At 53.0% G+C, this 16,632-nt stretch overlaps 1 protein-coding gene across 3 annotated transcripts; it reads left to right on the top strand.

The window, feature by feature from the left end:
* Positions 1-5,699: 5,699 nt before the first annotated feature.
* Positions 5,700-16,177, top strand: FGFR4 (fibroblast growth factor receptor 4). Of its 3 annotated transcripts, none has more exons than XM_015563871.1 (18): positions 5,700-5,738; positions 8,554-8,696; positions 9,337-9,600; positions 9,688-9,759; positions 9,875-10,041; positions 10,539-10,662; positions 11,193-11,383; positions 11,505-11,643; positions 11,971-12,164; positions 12,265-12,410; positions 12,499-12,620; positions 13,822-13,932; positions 14,015-14,205; positions 14,561-14,683; positions 14,764-14,834; positions 15,064-15,201; positions 15,472-15,577; positions 15,676-16,177. In XM_015563871.1, exons 1-18 carry the CDS (start codon positions 5,716-5,718, stop codon positions 15,820-15,822), a joined length of 2,472 nt encoding a protein of 823 aa, XP_015419357.1. In that variant the 5' UTR covers positions 5,700-5,715; the 3' UTR covers positions 15,823-16,177. The 3 variants fall into 3 exon arrangements, with proteins under 3 accessions (XP_015419357.1, XP_015419356.1, XP_015419358.1); XM_015563870.1 differs by having other exon boundaries at positions 15,661-16,177; XM_015563872.1 differs by lacking the exon at positions 15,472-15,577 and having other exon boundaries at positions 15,676-15,774.
* The last annotated feature ends 455 nt before the right edge of the window (positions 16,178-16,632 follow it).

Raw genomic sequence — 16,632 nt, 5'->3', positions numbered from 1 at the left:
CGGTTTTAGAAAACACATTCCTCCGGACCTGGAGAACAGGACAGCACAATTATCCTAAATGGCCTCAGTGGCCACAGATAATGCGCTCCCGTTGACTCAGGGGTCCCAAGACCCCGGGGCGCTAGATAATGTGCTTCTGTCGACTCAGTGGTCTGAAGACCTGAAACTATAATTAATCTTTGTAGATAACTGATCTGCTCAAACTAGCTTCTGTAACAAACTACTTTGTGCAAAACAGGTTCCTCATTCCAAACCCCGAGATGTAATCAATACCTTTGTGACTTTTTTGCCTATATAAATCTGGTGTTGGGGCTAATCACTACGAGATTTGGAAAGCAAAATGCCCCCTCATAGTCCTGGATTTGCAATAAATCTGAATCCTTAATTCGACTTCTTGAGGTGTCCTTGTGTGATTCGCGGGGTACATTACAACACTTTCTTTCTTTCGAATTTTTGTAAGAGTTTATTTGAACCAAACTGATCCATATATCCTTTCTGATTGGTGTTTCTGATTTCTTGGGATATATTCCTAGAAGTGGGATTACTGGGTCAAATGGGAGTTCCATTTATAATTTTTTGAGGAAACTCCATACTGTTCTCCAGAGTGGCTGCACCAGTCTGCATTCCCACCAGCAGTGCACATGGGTTCCTTTTTCTCTGCATCCTCGCCAGCACTTGTTGTTTGTTGATTTGTTGATGATAGCTATTCTGACAGGTGAGAGTTGGTTCCTAATTGTCATTTTTATTTGCATCTCTTGGATGATTAGTGACTTTGAGCATGTTTTCATATGTCTCTTGGCTTTCTGTATGTCCTCTTTCAAAAGTGTCTACTTAGGTCCTTTGCCCATTTTTTTATTGGATTGTTTATCTTCCTTTTGTTAAGTTGTATGAGTTCCCTGTAAATTTTGGAGATTAAACCCTTATTGGAGATAACATTGGCAAATATGTTCTCCCATGCAGTGGGCTTTCTTGTTAAGCTTTTTATTTTGATATAGTGCCATCTGTTTATTTTCTCCTTAGTTTCCATTGTCCTAGGAGCTGTATCAGTAAAGATATTGCTATGACATATGTCTGCTATTTTGCTGCCTATGGATTCTTCTAAGATTTTTATAGTTTCCCATCTCACGTTTAAGTCCTTTATCTATTTCGAGTTTTATTTTTGTGTATGGTGTAAGTTGGTGGTCTAGTTTCATTTTTTTTGCATGCATCTGTCCAATTTTCCCAACACCATTTATTGAAGAGACTGTCTTGACTCCATTGTATGCTTTTGCCTCCTTTGTCAAATGTTAACTGAGCATAATGGCTTGGGGCTATTTCTGGGTTCTCTGTTCTGTTCTCTGCTCTATATGTCTGTTCTTTTGCCAGGACCAGACAGTTTTGAGAACTGTGGCTTTGTAATATAGCTTGATATCTGGTATTGTGATCCCTCTAACTTTGTTCTTCTTTCTCAGGATTGCTGTGGCTATTTGGGGTCTTTTTTAAAAAAATATATATTTCATTGATTTTTTACAGAGAGGAAGGGAGAGAGATAGAGAGTTAGAAACATCGATGAGAGAGAAACATCCATCAGCTGCCTCCTGCACATCCCCCACTGGGGAAGTGTGCGCAACCCAGGTACATGCCCTTGACCGGAATCGAACCTGGGACCTTTCAGTCCGCACGCCGACGCTCTATCCACTGAGCCAAACCAGTTTCGGCAGGACAAGCTGTTTTTAAAAGATAACCAATTCTCTTCTGATTTATCATTGGGAGAAGATCATTCTTTTGTTTGACAAGGAAAAGAAAAATAAAAGAAACAAATCACTTCATTTTTTTAATCAAAAAACATCAATGCAGTTTATTTCAATGCTTCTAATTTATGAGAATAACTTCTTAATGCTACACTCATCAATACTTAATTTGGAAAGCATAAGCAAGAAGACCCAACATTTTACTGGGACTACACAATTTAGCACAGTACTAGGCACCATACTAGAACAACAACAAAAAACACACAAAATTGAAGTATGAACGATGACAGACATTCTTAAACTCCAGGGGATCAATGAACCTCCCAAAACTGTATACAAAAAGTTGTGTAGTGTGTGCACTTTTCTGGGGAGAGGTCCCACAACTCCAATCAACTTCTAAAGGGGCCAAACAGTCCAGAGTAGAATTCTAATCCCCTTCCCTATGTTTTCAGTAAAGAAAGCTGTGGATGGATCTCAGGAAGTTCACTCCTGCAATTGTCATGGAAAAAGGGTAGAAAGGAAAACAAATAAAAGTAACTTGCAAGGACTGGGCAGGGGGAAACTCCAAAGTACTGTTTACCTTATAAGTTGAGTAACATGTTCTGGTTTAGAGAAGAGAAACAGGGACCTAAGTGGTAATATAAACTGGAAGCAAGGAGACTCTTATCAGATTTTTCAAATCCTTAAAAAACTAAAAACTTAAGTATAAATAAAGCAATAGCAAGAACTTAAAATGCAATTTAACTCAAGTCCAATTTTCAGTTTCTGCATATTAACAACTTATTTTTATTTTTTAATATCACAGACTTCAATCAGAATATTTTAAAAAAATATTCTACATCCATTTAACAAATCTGACAAAGGACGAGTATCCAGTTTACTTGCATTATACTCTGAAGTTTTAACTGAACAGCCAATTAACATATATTTATGATCATTAAGTACAGGTAACAATGAAAAAGGCAATCCATTAATCTGATGACATCCTATCACTATGCAGTGTTTATTAACGCTACTAGTAATTGTCCTGGAGCACAGGCAAAACGTAGACGGAGGACTTTCCCTCAAAAGCAAACTTAAGGGATTAAATATCATCACCATCATCACTCCTGAGGATAAAGCTGCTGCATGTAGATAGGGCTCTTTCTTCCGGAACATTCCATTCCCCCCATACGGCCCACAGTCCCTTTCTCATCAGAATCATCAAACTTCTCACAGGAATCCTCATTTTCTAACATGTTTTCATCTATACCTTCTTCATCGTCCTTTGCATCTACTTCATCTTTAGTTTCGTCTAAATATTCAAACATCTTTTCATCTGCATCATCTTCTTCCTCCTTTTATCAGCATCTTCAAGCCTATTTTCATCTGCATCTTCTTCACCCTCTTTTTCATCAGACTCATCATCAAAAGTTTTTTTATATGCATCTTCTTCTTCCTTTTCATCTAATTCTTCCTTGTCAAACGCTCTCAGAGCCTTCCTCATCAATAACTTTTTCAGAACTATCATCGTCAAATTGTGATATTTCAGAGTCATTTTCTTCTAACTCTTTTTCAAGGCTTTCTTTAAACTCATCACAGCCATTCTCACTTTAATGGGCCTTTTAATTATGCAACGGAAGCCTCCATCCTCCTCCCCCATACCCTCTTCCGAAGTAAGGGTGAGAGACTAGGCTCCTTGACATAACAATGGAAATGGAAGCTGCTTTCCGATGGCCAATGTCTCCACTGGGAGGTAAGCTAAGACCCTGGTTGAGGGGTTCCCTTTCTTCTCCAGGAGCCTTCAAGGAGTAAAGGGCTTGGACCTCAGATGAGTGTTGGGCAGAGATCAAAGTTCGGCTGACCTCCTATTTGGCCACTGTCAAGATGCTCAGGAGAAAAGTACTTGCAAGTGAGGCAGAGCTATTTGGAGGGCACCTACTAGCCCGGCTCTTGAGATATAGTGGTGAAGTCAATAATAATTGAAAGATTTAAATTTTTTTTCCTGGCCAGGAGGCTCAGCTAAATGTTGTCCCATTCACCGAAATATTGCCTGTTCAATTCCTGATCAGGGCACATACCTAGGTTGCCAATTCAATCCCCAGTCCTAGGTTCATAGCAGCACAATTTATAGTAGCTAAGATTTAGAGCCCTAGCAGGTTTGGCTCAGTGGAAACAGCCCAAGTGCCAATCAGTAGATGAGTGGATAAAAAAAGATATGGTATTCCGGTCAGGGGCATGTACCTTGGTTGCGGGCACATCCCCAGTGGGGAGTGTGCAAGAGGCAGCTGGTCGATGTTTCTCTCTCATCGATGTTTCTAACTCTCTATCTCTCTCCTTTCCTCTCTGTAAAAACTCAATAAAATATATTTTAAAAAAAAAGATATGGTACATTTACACCATGTAATACTTTGCAGCAATAAAAAAAGAAGTAGCACCGAAACCGCTTTGGCTCAGTGGAGAGAGCGTCGGCCTGCGGACTGAAGGGTCCCGGGTTCGATTCCGGTCAGGGGCAATAGAACAGACTGTGGAATCTCAGAGGGAAGGTGTGTTCTGTGTAGTGAGTGGGTGGGAAGAGATCAACCAAAAAACTTACATGCATATATGCATAACCCATAGACACAGACAATAGTGTGGTGAAGGCCTATTGGGAGGGTGGGCATAGGGAGGGGGTGGGAACTAGAAGGGGTCAATGGGGAAAAAAGGGGACATATGTAATACTTTTAATAATAGAGGATCTGTAATAAATATTAATTTCTATTATAAAAAACTAAAAATAAATGGGAAAAATATTCTCAGGTGAGGATTAACAACAACAACAAAAATCAACCAATGAATGCATAAATAAGTGGAACAACAAATGGATGTCTCTCTCTCACATCAATTTTTTAAAAAGATTTTTTAAAGATATTAAGAAACCCTGGTTGGTTTGGCTCAGTAGATAGAGCGATGGGCCTGCGGACTGAAGAGTCCCGGGTTTGATTCCAGTCAAAGAGCACACACAGGCAAGGGTTGCTGGCTCGATCCCCAGTAGGGGGCGTGCAGGAGGCAACCTATAAATGTTTCTCTCTCATCATTAATGTTTCTATCTCTCTCTCTCCCTCTCCCTTCCTCTCACACACGCATATATATTAAGAAAAATATAGCAGGTCCTAAAAAATCATAGCTAGCATTACAAAGCAAGTGCTCTATGTCAAGCAGTGTTCTGAGGCTTACACATACCAGCATGTCTACTTTTTGCAACCACTTCTTAGAGATGATACATTATCATTATACCTGTTTTGCTGAGGAGAAAATGAAGATACAGATGGAGTAACTTGCCAGAGCCATGTGTGATGAGATTGAGCCCTGCAACCTGTACTCGGAATCACTTCACCACGACCACCACCTCCCCGCCCACACCCACCCCACACTCAGTTTCTTTCTCCGTGCTCAAAGAACAGAAGACCTGAAGAGGAACCTGGTGAGTCCAAAGGGCTTCTTCTGAGGAAGGGAGCTGAGACCTAAGAATGAGATGGAACTAGCCAGACCTAGAGAGAAAAATATCTTTCCTGGAAGCGGGAACCACAAGTGCAAAAGGAGGGTGCGCCCAGGGGCAGGTCCTGCCTAGCATCTTTAAAGGAAGCTATTGGAAACTTTGAAAGGGGTGGTTGTGATTGGCACAGTCAACCACAAAATACATACGGAATCAGAGTGTATTTTGCTATCACCCGGAAGGTTGTGCAGAGACTGGTTGGGGATGGGGGCAGAGGCAGTGTGCTAGGCACCACATGGCAACTACGCAGAAGACAGAGGAGCCAGGCTGGGCCAAGGTCTGCAGAGGCGAGCGGGTGAGAACTGCAGGGTCTTGTTCCGGAAGGGTGTCGAGCAGGAGATGGAGAGCAAGGACTAGACTGGAACTTAGAAGTCTGGCCTGAATGGGGCAAAAGAGGCGGAGTCTGAGGGGGTGTGCTGCAGGCTGGGCGGGGCCTTTGGGATTAGGCTGACCCGTCGGTCGCTCAGCGCTATGGGTTCAGAACTGGTCTCCAGGTGGGTGGGATTCTGCGCCACTCGCAGCCACGCGGCTGTCAGGACAGCAGGTCCAGGAGGGGCCGGGCCCGAGGTGGGCGGGGCGCTGGGCCGCCCGGCTCCACGCGGCTTCGGCGGCGCATTCCCAGCTCTCCGGCCCCAGGCGGAGGAGCGCCCTGGCTGAGTCCCCGGTCCCCGCTGGGCTAGGGGATCGGCCTGGCAGGAGCGCTAGGACCAGGGACACAGAAGACCCAGGTGAGCCAGGACCCTGTGCCGGGAGCTGTCCCGTGGAGGTTCCAGGTGTCCCGGGACCCATGCGGACCCTGGCTGCGCTCCCAGCCGCCAGGGGGCGAGCGGCGATGGGGCTCCGGGAGCTGCCCCATCCCTGCAATGGGGACCCTGGCGTCCGCTCGGCAGGGTGGGTGGAGGGGGGCGGTAAATCAGTAACCCGCAGTGCACACAGGGCCTTTTGTCCCGCTCCGTCCAAAGAGCACCCTGGCCGCGGAGCTGGTTACTCATTGCCCACTCGGGCGGGGGCGGACAGGCTGTCTCTGCTCCTCCTCCTGGGGACCCGCCGACTTGCACCTCCCCCCAGGGTGGCGGAGTAGGGGTGAAGGTGGAAGAGCTCGCTGATCCTCAGCTGCTGGAGTGTCTGTGCGCCCCAAGTGGAGATGAGAAAGCTGAGGCTCGAAGAGGTGCAGTCATATGCCCAGGGTCCCCCAGCGCTTGAGTGCGGGAGGTTGGAAGCGAACTCTGGATAACCTGGTGCCAGAGTCAGGCACTGCGGTCCCCTGTCCGCTGGTGGCCTTGCTAAGGACCCTGGGGTGATGAGGACAGAGTAGCCTGAAGGTGAAAATATAACGCCCCCAACCGGAGCTGTGAACCCAGAGAGCTGAGCTCCCTACAGAAATCCTCCTGGGGATTTCACCAGGAGGGGCAGGAAGCGGGGTGGGCGCAGAGAGAGTGGCATCTGAGCCAGGTGGAGAAGAGAAATGGGACACAGAGGTCAAGAGACAAGATGTGCCCAGTTTTGAAAGCCAGTGGCTTCAGTGCTGAAGGTACTGAAGGGGCAGACTGTGCAACCTGAGTGGCCCAGGCTGGGAGGGAGGCCTAGGATGCTGTACAGTGTGGACTGGATCCCGCTGGCACAGGCAGCCATTAAGAACTTGTAAGCTGGTGGGGAGGGGGTTGACATGGCAGCCTTGTAATTTTTAAAGCCTGCTGGAGAATGGAGGCTGCAGAGCCCAGGGAGATGTTTGCAAAGGCCCATGCTGCAGATGACTATGGCCTGCCCTGAGTCCAGGAAGCGGAGGTGAGATAGACTGGAGAGGGATTGAGAAGGCAGAATGGACTGGCAGTGGGGCAGGGGTGAGGTGAGGAGATGAACAGAGCTGATGCTCCAGCTGCAGGGGCAACCCAGGGAAGAGGGAAATAATGGCTTTGCCCAGGACAAGCCAAGTGCCCCCTGCCTCAGAGCCAGAGCTGGACAGGGAGCTGTGGCTGAAGAGAGGGGGTGCGGTGGGCTTCCTGGGCAAGGTAGACCCAGAGACACCAGTACCCCCGACTGTCACCCAGTCCCAGGTAATAGCCAGTGGGTCCTTGGGACTACACTGGTCACCCTCTTCCCCTGCCCTAGCTGACGCTCAGTTTTGAGTGCTCCTTTGAGGGTAAGGAGACATCCTTGGCGGCATTTGGAAGAGGATAATCAGATGGGGTGGGTGTGTGCATCACACCTGACAGGACCTGGGGTGACTGTTGGAGGGCAGACCCTGGGCGACATTACAGGGAGGGGATGGGGAAGGAGACCATTCCAACATTCTGTGTACCCAGCCCCTACACATATTCTCTCTTTTTAAGAAAAATATATTTTATTGATTTTTTTTTATAGAGAGGAAGGGAGAGGGATAGAGAGTTAGAAACATCGACCAGCTGCCTCCTGCACACCCCCTACTGGGGATGTGCCCGCAACCAAGGTACATGCCCTTGACCAGAATCGAACCTGGGACCCTTCAGTCCGCAGGCCAACGCTCTATCCACCGAGCCAAACCGGTCAGGGCTACGTACATTCTCTTTTATCCTCAAAGCAGTCCTGTGGGGCCAGCGACCCAGACATGGCCAGGGACAAGCAAGCTGGTAAGAGCTAGGGTTTGAGCTTGGCTCTGTCAGACACCAGAGTCTGCATTCTTTACCAGAGCCTGCATTGTCTCAGGTGGAATTGTGGGGACACAAAAAGCAGAGATATTCCCAGGGTGCAGTTCTGGTTCAGAAGAAGGAAGAACTGCTGGCCATGGAGTGTGCTGCCTTGTTAGTGGTAAGCGCCCTGCTACTGGAGGTATCCAAAGCTGGTCGTGGAAATGTCAGCAATGCTAATAAGGAGTGGGGATCAGATCAGATAGCATCCAGATGCTGAAGTTTGGACTTGTATTATATTTCAGATTTTGTTTTTTTGGCTCTTCAGAAATAAATGCATTTATTCAGCAAAAAATAAATCATGTGTGCTAAGAGTGAGCAGAAGATATGTTTCCATTCTCTGCTTGCCTCCAAGGAAAGAATCCCAAAACTGCCCTTGCTGTGAACTCGTGCCAAGGTCTCAGCAGGACCAGTGCAGAGCAGGAAGCCCCGCCCACCCCCAGCCCCCCTTGCACAACCTACTGTGCGGCAGCCTTGGGCTCTGCAACAGCGGACCAGCTTCCAGTCTGCCCTGCTGCTGCCTGGCGGTGGGAGGGTTTGGAAGTGGCCAGCCATTTCCTGTCTCAGTTTCCTCATCTGAAAAATAAGGGAATAGCACCAGCCAAGGTGCACATGAAGCAGGAACTCTTCTCCCTCCCTGTTTCAGGAAGGCCATCAGTGGAAAGCCCAGCCTGGACCCCATGAGCAACAGGAAGAAGATGCAATTGCTGCTGGTCCTGTTGGGGGTCCTCCTGGGAGCACCCTGGACTCCAGCTTTGTCCTTTGAGACCTCTGAGGAAATGGAGTTGGGTATGACCTCTAAGGTGGGAGAGAGTGGCAGGGGTGGGAAGAGTTGGCACCAAGTGGGGGCTGAGCAAAGCTGGAGAGAATCCTGGCCCAGGCCCTGGGGAGGTGGCAGCAGGTGGCAACCATTGAGACTCAGTGTCTGGCTCCCAGAAAGCATCCACCTATCTCTGTGTCCACGAAAGAGGACTGGCCTTGCAGGGCCCAGGGCCCTGAGCTGGGCTGCAGAGCTGGTGGTGAGCCCCTTGGATGTGTGTGTGTGTGTGTTCTGTGCAGTGTGTGTGTGGCTTGGGAGGCCCAGGCCTCACGTGTGGTGTATGCACTGGGAGGGTATTATGCCTTGGAGTGGTGTGATGTGTGTCCTGTAGCATGCGCCTTGTGTGCGCGCGTGCGTGTGTGTGTGTGTGTGTGCGCGCGCGTGTGTGTGTTGGACAGTGTCATGTTCAGCCCAGCAGGTGTGCTACTCACCGTGTGTGTGTGTGATGTGCATCAGAGGCATGGCCTTACCTCTGCATGTAGCATCTAGAGCATGTGGTTGTGCATATGTTGAGGTGCTCGTGCCCTGCATGTGCAGCATGTTCTCTCTATGTGGGGGCTGCCTCAACTGGGGCTGTGAGGCTCATTGACCTCTGCCCTTGGCCCACAGAGCCCTGCCTGGCCCCCAGCCCGGAGCAGCCAGAACAGGAGCTGACGGTGGTCCTTGGGCAGCCTGTGCAGTTATGCTGTGGGAAGGCTGAGCGTGGTGGCCACTGGTACAAAGAGGGCAGTCGCCTGGCACCTGCTGGCCGGGTACGAGGCTGGAGGGGCCGCTTGGAGATCGCCAGCTTCCTACCCGAGGATGTTGGGCACTACCTCTGCCTAGCACGAGGCTCCATGTTTGTCCTGCACAATGTCACCTTGGTTATGGATGGTAAGGGCGTCTGGCAGGGGCTGAGGGGTGCCTAGGGAGAGAGTCTCCTGTCCTGGCCTCATATATCTCCCTCTATCCCTGACATAGACTCCTCGACCTCCAGCAATGGTGATGAGGAACACAATGGCCCTTCAACTAGGCATGTTTACCCACAGCATGGTCAGTATAAGTCCTCAAGGACTCATTTCCCTACCTCCCAGCTGCTCCCTGAGAAGAGACCTGTGTTGAAGCAGGTAGTCACCCTGGGGGCACTAAGTTCTTCCTTCCCCTCCAGCACCCTACTGGACACACCCCCAGCGCATGGAGAAGAAACTGCATGCAGTGCCTGCTGGGAACACCGTCAAGTTCCGCTGTCCAGCGGCAGGAAACCCCACGCCCACCATCCGCTGGCTCAAAGATGGACAGGACTTTCATGGGGAGCATCGCATTGGAGGCGTTCGGGTGAGTCTCTGGGTTCCAAGGCCACCTGCTCCCCCACCGGCCCCCTCATACCTATAAACCAACCCCCCAGTTCCTTCTTGAATAAAGAAGGCCACTGTGTGGCCCCAGAAGAAGCACTAGGCTGTGGACTTGGACAGCTCTGGTTCAAGTTCCCACTCTGCCACTCTCTGGCAAGTGACTTAGCTTCTCGAGCGACTCCATTTCTAAAGGAGGAAGGATCCCTGACCAGCATCCGTAAGTTTGGGCAGCTCATTCTCATGGTCAGACCCTGTAAGGTCAGTTCCAGGCTGTAATGAGGAAACTGAGGCTCAGAGGACAAAGACTGGCAAAGGTGGCACAGCTGGGAAGAGGCCAACCTAAAACTCAGGGCTCAGACATTTCTTGGAGTCTTCTCCTTTGTCCCAAAGTCCCTGGCCTTGCCCTCTCCCTCTCTCCCGCCCTACTCCCCTCAGGGGCATGGGTTAGTGGCCCCTCGTGGACACTTCCCCTCCCCCCAGCTGCGCCATCAGCACTGGAGCCTGGTGATGGAAAGCGTGGTGCCCTCAGATCGTGGCACATACACCTGCCTTGTGGAGAATCCGGTGGGCAGCATCCGCTACAGCTATCTGCTGGACGTGCTGGGTGAGCGGAGGGGCAAGCGAGGCAGTGTGGGGGTGGAAGCCCAGAATTTGCCCTCAGTTAGAGCCCAGTCTGGCAGGCAACATGGACTGAGTCTTAGATGAGTCACTCAAACTTGTTTCAAGTGTGCTGGTGGACGTGAGGGGGTGCACAGAGGGTAACGTGGGCCCGGAGGAGCAGAGATTAGCCAAGAAGAAAAGTAGGGAAGACATTGAGGCAGAGGGCACGGGTTCAGTAAAGGCCTTCAGTGTAAAGACTATAATGCATTTGTGGGGAGATGTATGCCTGGGGTGTGGCATTTCCATGGGGAGCCAGGCCATGAAGGGTTCTGAATGGGAAGCTGAGAAATTGTCCTGGACCCCAAAGGCAATGGGGAGCCATGGAAGGTTTAAGCGGGGTAAGCAGAAGACAGACAAGGTCTGCGCTGCATATCAGGAAGGTCTCTCCCTTGAGCTGGGGAAGTTGGAGGCAGGTGACCAGGGTGCTTCTGTGGGTGCCGCTGGTCAGGGTTGACGGCCCGGCCCGGCCCCCAGAGCGGTCCCCGCACCGGCCCATCCTGCAGGCAGGGCTCCCGGCCAATACCACAGCGGTAGTGGGCAGTGACGTGGAGCTGCTATGCAAGGTGTACAGTGACGCCCAGCCTCACATCCAGTGGCTGAAGCACATTGTCATCAACGGCAGCAACTTCGGTGCCGACGGCTTCCCTTATGTGCAAGTCTTAAAGGTCCAGCCCCTGCGGTGCCTGAGCCCTCCCTACCCTTCTCCCATGGTGGGGAGGGTGATTACCAGCTCCCTTCCTGACCCCGGGCCCTGCTGTGACCCCTGAATGTGTCTCCCATCCCCAGACAACAGACATCAATAGCTCAGAGGTGGAGGTCCTATATCTTCGTAACGTGTCGGCCGAGGACGCAGGCGAGTACACCTGTCTGGCAGGCAACTCCATTGGCCTCTCCTACCAGTCGGCCTGGCTCACTGTGCTGCCAGGTGAGCTCCTGAGGTGGCCAGGAGAGGCTTCAGGGTCCGACTCTGATCCAGCAGTGGGCTGTGACCTGAGGGTGGACACTACCCCTTGGCCTGTGGGATCTAAGCTCTGGACATGGCGTGTGGTTTTGTGTTGGATTCTGCATGTAGCAGACCCTCTGCATGTCGACATGTGACTGTCGGTGGGACCCAGGACTATGTGGGACTGAGTATAATTACAGTTTTCTTGGTGTGTGCATCCATGTGTGGCGGGAGCTGTGAGGGCCTGAGTTAGAGGGTATAGGGCCAGCCATCTGACCACTGACTGGTCAGTTATGTGTCTGTGGACAGAGGAGGACCTCACATGGACAGCAACAGCGCCCGATGCCAGGTACACAGACATCATCCTGTACGCGTCGGGCTCTCTGGTGTTAGTGGTGCTCCTGCTGCTGGCCGGCCTGTATCGCCGACAGGTGCTGCACGGTCGGCACTCCCGGCAGCCCGCCACGGTGCAGAAGCTGTCCCGCTTCCCTCTGGCCCGACAGGTACTACACATCCCCGCCCCCGTGTCCCACAGTGAGGCTCTGGCCTGCCATCCCACCTCGGCTCAGTGCCAGCCGACCAACCAAGTCTCCCACTTTGCAGTTCTCCCTGGAGTCAGGCTCCTCAGCCAAGTCAAGCTTGTCCCTGGTGCGGGGCGTCCGTCTTTCCTCCAGCGGCCCCCCCTTGCTTGCTGGCCTCGTGAGCCTAGACCTCCCGCTGGACCCGCAGTGGGAGTTCCCCCGGGACAGGTATGCTGTGCAGCGTGAGGGTGTGGATGCAGGCTCCAGGCAGGAAGGACGCCCAGACGGTTGAGACCTCAGCTTTCTTGATTTCTAGGCTGGTGCTTGGGAAGCCCCTGGGCGAGGGCTGCTTTGGGCAGGTGGTGCGTGCAGAGGCCTTAGGCATGGACCCGGCCCAGCCTGACCAAGCCAGCACCGTGGCCGTCAAGATGCTCAAGGGTGAGTGTGGCGGCCTGGGGGAGGTACTGTGGCCTTGGGACTAACGGAAGGAGCTCATAGTGCTATCAGGTGAGCACTGGGGGCCAGGAGAGGCTGTCGGATCCCACCCTTGGGCCTGAGGCCCAACGCTGCTACTGACTCTGACAAGTCACTTCTCAGCCTCAGTTTCCTCACATGTCCCTACCTCAGGGCCCTAGGTTCATAAAAATTCCTGATGCATAAAATCTTACCCTTTGGGATGATGGTGACTATAAGGATTTGGGGTAACTGCCGTTTACTGTCCCCTGTCTGCCCTGACCCTATGTAAGCTTTGGCCTCAAGTAACCTTGTCAGCTGTGTAGGACACCACCTCATTCCCCTCAAGCCACACCCTCGGCCTCCCCCAGGGCCCTTCCCAGGTCTGTCCTGTTGTTTCTACCACTTGAGCACAGCCTTTCTGCTCAAATTCAGTCCCAGCCTCCAAGCAGGAGCCTCAAGGTGCCTAGGCCACTCCTGAAATCTCCCACAGGGGCCTCTCACTGCTATCTCCCAGGCCCCTCTACCAGAGTGGCCCAAACCACTGTTCTGTTCTCCGCCCCCTTACCCCCAGCTCCTCTCTGCACAGCTGGGGCCACCTGGCACTTTCCCGGAGGCAGAGATTGAGAAATGTGCATTGCGAGGTCTGGTGGGGAGGGTATGTCATTGGCCCAGGGCCACGGGTCAGCCCTGAGGGCCCGCCCCTGCTCCACAGCCTTCTTCCAGGCCTCCCCTAGCTGTGCCCCACTGGCAGCTCCCTGAATTCCCAGGCCAGATGGACGCCAGGCCCTGGTCAGACAGACCTCAGGGCGCCAGCCTGCTTTCCGCCCCCAGGAGCTCTCACCCCATTCAGGGACTAATGCCAAGCCCTGCAGACAAGCTTCCTTCCTGTTCAGAGCTCTTCCCCCTCTCCTGTTTCCTGGCCCCTCACCGGCAGGCCTACTTCTTTTAGATCCTTGATTCTTGTTGCATCCTCACAACCGCTCTGAGAGGTAGGGCATGATGCGGTATCCCATCTCATACAAGAGGATCCCGGGGTTCAGAGAGGTTAGGTGACTTTATCAAGGCTATACAGCCTAGTAGGGACTCAGTCCCAGACCTTCTTCACTCCTGGTCCAGCGCTTCATGTCCTCTCCCCCACCCTACAGCCTGCCCTGTGTAGTCACCCTGGCTGTCGCCCTTGCAGACAACGCCTCTGACAAGGACTTGGCAGATCTGGTCTCTGAGATGGAAGTGATGAAGCTGATCGGTCAACACAAAAATATTATTAACCTGCTGGGTGTCTGCACCCAAGAAGGTGGGGTGAGGTGGGCCCGGGCGGGGGTGGTTGTGGCGGGAGCACCGCCTCAGCAGCCTCCCGGTCACCCTCGCCTTTGCAGGCCCCCTGTACGTGATTGTGGAGTGTGCTGCCAAGGGAAACCTGCGGGAGTTCCTGCGGGCCCGGCGCCCCCCGGGCCCCGACCTCAGCCCCGATGGGCCTCGGAGCAGTGAGGGGCCGCTCTCCTTCCCTGCCCTGGTCTCCTGTGCCTACCAGGTGGCCCGAGGCATGCAGTACCTGGAGTCTCGAAAGGTGAGGGCAGTAGCGGCACTCCGGGCCACCGCCGACTGCTCCATCTCCATATCTTTATGACCCTGGCATTCAATGTCTCCAACTTCTCCCTCTCTCCCCTTTCTCGTTACCCTAAGTCCTTCCGTATGTAGATTTCAGTGCCTGTCCCATTCTGTCCTCACATCCTCCCTAACCGTAGCCAGGGCGGGGAAAGAGGCCACAGGAGAGAACGAGAGGGCCCTGAAGTTGGACTGCTCGGGTCTGCCCTCTGCATCCTGACTTCCTCATCTGTAAAATGGGTGATGATCCTACCCACCAAGGTTACCGTGAGATGCTATGTGTCCTAATAAGCCTAAGTCCCCTGCCCTGTCCCCAGTGCATCCACCGAGACCTGGCTGCCCGTAACGTGCTGGTGACAGAGGACAATGTGATGAAGATCGCTGACTTTGGACTGGCCCGAGGCGTCCACCACATTGACTACTACAAGAAAACCAGCAACGTGAGGAGGGCAAGGGCAGAGCTGGGGTTGGGGGCAGGACCTGTGGGACTGGCACCAACACCTCCTCCTCTCCCTCCCAGGGCCGCCTGCCTGTCAAGTGGATGGCACCGGAGGCCTTGTTTGACCGAGTCTACACACACCAGAGTGATGTGTGAGTCCTGGATGCTGGGGTCCTGAGTGTCTGCCAGGATTCTTGTCCTACCCCACAGAAAAGGCAAAGCGTTTGCCCAAGGTCGCATAGGGACATGAGTTGAACCAAACTCCAAAAAAAGCTCCTATCCCCACCCCCGCTTGGTGAATTATGCCTGCGGGGCCCCCCATCCCAGCCCCAGGAGCAGGGAGCGAAGCTGTGCCCTGCTGAGCCCTGGTTCTGCCTCCAGGTGGTCATTCGGGATCCTGTTGTGGGAGATCTTCACCCTTGGGGGCTCCCCATACCCTGGCATCCCCGTGGAGGAACTGTTCTCACTGCTGCGGGAGGGGCATCGGATGGACCGGCCCCCGAACTGCCCTCCAGAGCTGTGAGGCCATGCCCTACTCTCCCCCTTTCCAGTCCTCACCCTCTGCTCTGACTTGGCCTCAGGGTCTGGCCCCAGGGAGGGATCAGCACCAACTCACTGTGACTGCCACCTCCTCAGCCCAGGCCCAGTGGGGAGGTCCTGGCTTCTGTGCCCTTTCACCCACCCCTCACTAGACCCCCACTTCCCAACCTCCCCTGCCCACCCACAAGGGCCATGAGGTCCTCCCTTCACTCAGGCCTGTGGGTGCTTCTGACCCTGCCCACCTCTCAGGTATGGGCTGATGCGTGAGTGCTGGCATGCGGCGCCCTCTCAGAGGCCCACTTTCAAGCAGCTGGTGGAGGCACTGGACAAGGTCCTGCTGGCCATCTCTGAGGAGGTACTCCTCCTCTCCCGTCCCGTGACCACCCTCTGCCCACTCCCCTTTGGGTTTTACCTGAGCTGACCATCAGGGCTGACCAGCACTGTTCCCCGCAGTACCTGGACCTCCGCCTGACCTTTGGACCCTACTCCCCAGCCGGTGGGGACGCCAGCAGCACCTGCTCCTCCAGTGACTCTGTCTTCAGCCATGACCCCCTGCCCCTGGGGCCCAGTTCCTTCCCCTGTCCTGGGGTGCAGACTTGAGCAGGAGCAGGAGGTTGTGCAGGCAGGACATCCAGCAGCCCTGGGCCTCCTGGCTCTGTTGCAGCCTGGTGGTGCTTGATCTTGGCAGCCCCAGTCCAACTTCAGGGTCCTGTCCAAGGTCTCTGGTGTTGCTTTGGGGAGGTCTGTCCTTGATCCTGGGGTCCCTAGTTGAGGCTTTCGGCTCTGGCCTTGGGTTCCCAACTCAGAGTTCAACCCTAGTCTCAAGGCCCAGCCCTTGCCCTGGGAGTCATGGCCCGAGCCTGAAACATAGGGCTCTATTCTAATAGCCTGAATAGAGGGCTCTGCTTGGCATCTGGGCCTTGACACTTGAGCCTGATTTCAGGGGTTTGGCTGATACACCAAGAGAGATCTTGGGCCTCTGAACCCCCTTTCTTCAGGTCGCCCCCCACTTCCCCTTTGCTGCTTGTCCCAGCATCTTGGTGGAAGGAGCTTGGCCCCTGTGCTCCTAGCTGACGCTGGAAGCCTGCCGAAAACACAGAAGCAAATGGCCTTTTATAAATTATTATTTTGAAATAAATCTCATTGTGCCTGATGTGTGCCTTGCATCCCAGATGGAGGGGGGGAAGGGTGGAGGGATCCCCAAGCCGGGGGCCCTGCGAGGTGACAGATCGACAGGCCTCTGTGCCAGGCCTTGGGCCTCCAGCTGCCTCGGGTGGACCTCTGTCATGGTCTGTTTCTCACCGGCACCATCTTGTGTATGTGATGGTGTGAACAGGCGCTGTGGGCAGAGGAGTCCACACAGCACCATCCACAGGGCAGGACTCCTGTACCCCGTGCACACGCGTGACC

The sequence above is a fragment of the Myotis davidii genome, unplaced genomic scaffold (assembly GCF_000327345.1).
Source record: "Myotis davidii unplaced genomic scaffold, ASM32734v1 scaffold319, whole genome shotgun sequence".
Taxonomy (NCBI): domain Eukaryota; kingdom Metazoa; phylum Chordata; class Mammalia; order Chiroptera; family Vespertilionidae; genus Myotis; species Myotis davidii.
This window is presented reverse-complemented; position numbering and strand designations above follow the sequence as displayed.